We start from the raw sequence: 6,010 nt of genomic DNA on the forward strand, positions 1-6,010 counted from the left end.
CAACGTCGGCCATGGGGATACGAGTCTTCAACCACCATGGCTTTGTTATTCCAACAAGGTGATTAGTCAAAATTGTTAAATAGTCTAGATATTGTTGATCATGGCGGAGATTTGATGAACTATGACAAGGAATAACAAACTACTAACGGTGGTTTTGGTCAAATTGGTTGGAGTGGGTTTTAGGTAAGGGGAACAACTACTTGATCCATTATTCTTGATTTTTCTTGGCAAAGTCCCGCCTACCGCCACTTTGGTCGGATTAATTGTAGCACCAATTTTGAATCCCTTTAAATTGATCGATAGCTAGCCACTCTTTCTGATCTCTTAAGGTAGTTAGCCAGCCCCTTATACAACCAGCTACTTTCTACAAGCCAAACAGCTAGCCACTTTTCTAACCTTTTAGGGCAGTCAGCCAACCTCTTATTTTGACTTTTTAAATCTGTCATATATTCTCATTAATTTCAGTATTGACTTATGTTGTGATAACTTGCCTAGATGTAACTATTAGCTAGTTTATTTCCTAGTAATTAAAGATTATAGATAGGCTTGTTTTGTAAGAGTAGAATAAGTTTTTTGATGTAAACTTAACTTAATTTCAAACCTTGACAAAAACTTTGTTTCTCCAATTATTTTCTCTGTAATTCTAGCTTTAATTTTTAATTCTAAGGCAATTTCAGTTTAAGTAATTAGTAATTTGATCTTGATATCCATAAAAATGCCTCAATTGTATTTTGTAAAGGCCAATCCACTTTATGTTCTCCTAGAAAAATATATAATAAAAAAATAAACCCAGATGGCGAAAATAAATTGCAAGAATTATTAATTACCAAGAGTTTAGCAAAATAAATCAAAATAACACAAAAGTCAAACTATATAAAAAAAAAAATAATAATAATAAGGATTATTATTACAAGTTGCTATGTTTCTACAAACTCCTGAAAACAAAAAATAAATAAAAATGCAAAAAAAAAAAAAAAAAAATTCTAGAGACAAAATTAGTCTCCCTTAAAATCCTGACCGTCCATTCCTAATACTGGACATCAGCACCGACCTACAACTTCTCAGCTCCATGAACCAGGACGCCTGCGCGGCGCACGGAATCAAACAACGGAAGCACCAACTGGCGGAGGTGTAGAGGGCGAGAGAGCTCTTCCTGTAGATCGATGGACACGGCGGAGACACGGATGTCCTGGAGGCGGAGGGCGAGCTTGTCGCCGACGCGGGCGGCGGTTCTGGAGTCCCAGAGGCGGTTGTGGCGTGGGAAGCGGTTGAGTCTGGCGCGGTAGAGTGGGATGAACTCTTGCTCTGAAGAGGAAGCCATGGCGATGATGGAGGCGGTGGTGGGTTGAGTCACCTGTGCTGTCAGCTTGCGGCATGAGAGGACTAGGCGGAGCTGGTGGTTGGGGTTGGTGCACATTTTTTTCAGATCTGGCTATGATTGCTTAATTTTTTATACCAAATGGGTCGGATGTAAAAATGTGCATGAGATTGTACGCAGTTCTTGTTTTATTTTTTTTTTTATTTTTTTTTATTTTTTTATAAATATTTATCTATTGGTATCATGTGTGAGAGATCTAAACTGCAAACTATATACATACTCATGACCACCTTTATTTTAAGGGTGCGACTTAATAGCAGGTGTCCTTGTTTAGGCACCTAAAGAGAAGCGGTTCCAGCACTCACACCAAAGACCACCTTTATTCTATTCAGCCAAAAAAAAAAAAAAAAAGTTAGAGATTGAATTCAACAAAAATATGGCGTAAACATCTATATGATGCAACATCATTTTTTATTTTTTTTTCACATGATTTCTCATAAAAGAGTATAGCCTAACACACATAATCATTGTTCCCTTAAATAAATCCAAATATTAATTAAAAAAACATTAAAAAAAAAAAAAAAAAAAAATCATATCCAAACTGGGAAAGACTTTAGCCAGAGTTGAGATTTTTTTGCAAAATAATATCATTTTGTGAACAATTTTATTAGTTAACAACGGTAACTAACTTGTCATTGTGGACTAAAAATAAAACAAGTACACTGTCTTTTCTCTCCAAAAAAAAAAGTCTCAAGTTCATTGTAGTAATTCGAGTTCCATGTTCTGGCAGAGCTGAGGTGGAACTCAAGTCTTACAAACTTGAGTTCCCGCTCTTTCCTTTCTTCCTTTACTCTCTCTTATTCTCTCCATCTTCTGCTATCCCACTATTCTCCTTTCTCAAATTCACGCAAAAATAAATAATAATAAAAAACTTTCCCTTTATGCATGGTTGAGAACGATGAGGAGAAATTGTAGACAGGGCATTCAATCTGGGCTGACTTCGCTTTTCGTTGTGGGTCTCTGGATTTTCTTGGGTATTTTATTTGGGTTTGCCTTTGCGTTTGTTGATTTGGTTAGGTATTTCATTGTTTCTCTCTGGGTTTGCCTCTATCGTTTGTTGATTTTATTTAAAGCTCTGCATTTGTTGATTTGAGTTCTGCATTAGTTGATTTCATTTAAGGAACTCGAGTCTTAGAGACTCGAGTTTCATATCAGCACTGCTAGCATATGGAACTCGATTCTAAGGACTCAAGTTGCTACAGTGAACTTGAGTTTCTTAGACTTGAGATGTTAGTTTGCTAAATAGTTTGAAAATGTTACTAACTAACAAAATTGTTAGAAAAATGGTGTTATTTTGCAAAAAAAAATCTACCAAAGCTGCCACCATCAACGGCATCATTCAAACTAGCCCAAGCACAAATCTCAAAGTCAAAGCAAGAAAGCAAAGATAAATTTCACACACACAAGAAATCAAAAATTTTGATGCTGCCCATTCAAAATTCAAAGAGTCCAATCTCTCTCTCTCTCTCTCTCTCTCTCTCTCTCTCTCTCTCTCTCTCTCTCTCTAAGCCCAAAGATAGTTGAGTTCCAACACCATACACGACACAACAACAAATATACTTTCCTTCACCACAACACAGATCCATATTAAGAGCACTCACACAACCAAAGCCACGTATTTCTTGTAGCCAAAAGTAAACCCAATCACCAAACCAAACAAAAATAAAGCAAATAAAAGGAGTGAATATGGGTGGCTTATGTTGTTGTAGCCAAAAGTAAACCCATTTTCACAAGATTGTTTTGGTTAAAATGCAAAACTCATCCTCTAAGTTTTAACACTTTTCATTTTAGTCCTCTAAGTTTGGGTTTTGTCATTTCAGTTCTTTAAATTTCATTTATTCTCAATTAAAGTCTTCCGTTAACAATCTCTTAGCTGCTGTAGTTATCTATAGCAAAACAATGTTATTTTGTCCTTTTATTTAAAATTAAAATTTATTATTTATTTATTAATTTTAAGAAAACATTGATTTAAAAAAAAAACCCATAAATTAATTTTAAGGGGTTGTATAGAGAAGAACAACACCGAAGAACAAAAATTTATCTATCTCGCCCAAGAAAGAAAAGAAAAGGCCAAAACCCCACCATGGCTAACAAGAAAGAACAAGAAATGAAAACCTTAGTTTTCACAAATCTAAAAAATGGTGCCATCCTTAAGAACATCTTCATTGTCAACACACCTCCATCACCAACCTCCATTTCCCAAGATTACAAAGAAACCTTAGTTGTTGGATGACGCCCAGATTGCAATATCACCTTAACTTACCCCAGCATCAGTAGATTCCACCTCCAATTCCATTCAAACCCTTCAATCCAGAACCTTTCTCTCATTGACTTATCTTCAAGTATATAAGTAAACATGGCAAAACGGGTGGGTCGGGCTCAGTCAATCGGGTTGCAGGTCAAAAAACGGGTCATTTTAAGTGGGTTAAAAACGAGTTCGGGTCGGGTCGGGTTTGGTTGACCTATATATTTCACATGAATTTTTTTTATATAAAAAAAACAACATGTATTTGCCAATTGGAAAGTCATGCAACAAATTACTTGATATAAAATGCATTATTTTGAATTCACCACTTATATCAAGAATGAACTCAGTTAAACTTATTAATACGTATTTAATAATTTAAAAATTATAAAAATTCTAACATTACTATCTAAAACAAAATAACACAAACTATAAGTAAAACAAATATACAAGTTTTATTTCTACACAATATCAACATCCCAAAATATAAAACAAAATTACAAATGATTTATTAGATAATTCAATTGAAAAAGAATAAAAATATATAAGAAATTTACAATCTTGAAAATTAATTTTATAATTTATTGTTAATTGTGGTTGACACTCTATTTCAATTTGAGATATACACTAAAGTTTGATTGTTTACTTATTTATACATGGTCTCTTTTATAAATATCATATCATTGTTAAGCAACACACACTCTAGGAAATATCATAATTTATTTTGAAAAACCGTTTATTTTGGACATAAATTGTTAAAAAATAGGTCTAAGCATTCATAATTTATGTTAATTTGATACTTTGACTTCACTATTTTCACACTTGTGAATGTTTCTCACACATGTCTACAATTTTAAATCTATGTTTTTAACTCTATTATAACCAAAGTATCTTGGCATGTACTTTACTATTTGATATCTAAAAATCTTTACTCATTATAGAATGCTCAACCATTCATCTTTCAATTAATTTGCATACAGTTATGTAAATGTCTCAATTGTTTCCTTAAAGCTCACAACAAATAATTAAACAAATATTGTCTTAATTTTACTTTTTTTTTTAACCCAAAAAAAAGTTTTAAAAAATGGTTTGGGTTTGGGTTGGGTCAAGTTGACTTGCAAAAAACATGAGTCGGGTCGTGGGTTAACCCGTTTTTGTTTCGAGTAAAAAAAAATAGGTTTGGGTCAGGTATTTTTCGGGGTGGGTCGTAAAATTCTGACTCGTTTTGCCATGTCTATATATAAGTCTCTATCTTTGTTTGGTACAAAACTGAGCCAGCTAGGTTCTTTGTGTGTATGGCATCCTTGTTTTCAGCCGTCAAGTACCTCCTGGAATGGCACCACCAAGTACACATCCAAATGGGAGCAGAGCTGAGCCACCGAGTATCCCTATACCTTCTTGTCCCTCTTGGTCTCTCTTCTCCCTCTTTCTCCCTCTTAAAATTAATTTCTAGGTATTTTTCTTAAATTAACGTTTTCTTAAAATTATTAAATAATTTTTTTAAAAAAAATACTCGTCGTTTTGTTATTAATAACAACAGCAACTAATAGATTGTTAATGAAGGACTTAATTGAGAATAAATGAAACTTCGAGAACTGAAATGGCAAAATGCAAACTTAGTAAACTAAAAAGAAAATAGAAAACCTTAAGGGTATGTTTGGTAATCGGTTTTTCCCCCTTATTTTCTATTTTCAAAAAAAAAAAAATTTATTTTTTAGACTAAAAAACTTGTTTGGTAATCCAAAATAGATAGAAAACAAAAACTGTTTTCAAATCTCAATTTGTAAAGGAAATTAAAAACAATTTTTTTACATGTTTTCAGTTTCTAATTTTCAAAAATCAATAAAAACACGCATTTAATTTAATAAATCTATCTCATTTAATGAGTTAGCATTAGAGTTCAAATTCTAATAACAACATATTTTAGTATTTTCTATTTTTTTTCTTCAAAAAACTATTTTTTTAATTTTCACTAACCAAACTTTTTTTTATTTCAAAAATACAAAAAAATTATTTTTTCTTTATGTCCTCAAAAACAAAATTTTGAAAATAGAAAATAAAAACTGTTACTAAACATAACCTAAACTTTTTTATATTTTATTAACGTCATGATTAATCATTTTTAGCCCAAAAGGCATTCTTTTCACTAGCTGAATTTTGCCACGTTAAGTAGCTTCCCTATGGGCTAAGTGCACTCACATTGATGGTGCCAAAAATTTTAGCTTTTAGCACCTTAAAACCTACTTTATCTATTTTAACACACCATTTCACAACTCACTTTACATCCATACTCTTATTTTTCATATCACAGTCAAATACTATTCATTTATTTATTAATTTCTTTCTCACTCCTCTCTCTTCCTCTTTGCCACAAAAACCCAACAAAC

The 6,010-nt window shown here is 32.6% G+C and overlaps 1 protein-coding gene across 1 annotated transcript; it reads right to left on the bottom strand.

The window, feature by feature from the left end:
* Positions 1-953: 953 nt before the first annotated feature.
* Positions 954-1,524, bottom strand: LOC115965733. Its single transcript, XM_031085030.1, has one exon. It carries the CDS (start codon positions 1,415-1,417, stop codon positions 1,052-1,054), a length of 366 nt encoding a protein of 121 aa, XP_030940890.1. The 5' UTR covers positions 1,418-1,524; the 3' UTR covers positions 954-1,051.
* Between the last annotated feature and the right edge of the window lie 4,486 nt (positions 1,525-6,010).

Source organism: Quercus lobata, chromosome 10, assembly GCF_001633185.2.
Source record: "Quercus lobata isolate SW786 chromosome 10, ValleyOak3.0 Primary Assembly, whole genome shotgun sequence".
Taxonomy (NCBI): Eukaryota; Viridiplantae; Streptophyta; class Magnoliopsida; order Fagales; family Fagaceae; genus Quercus; species Quercus lobata.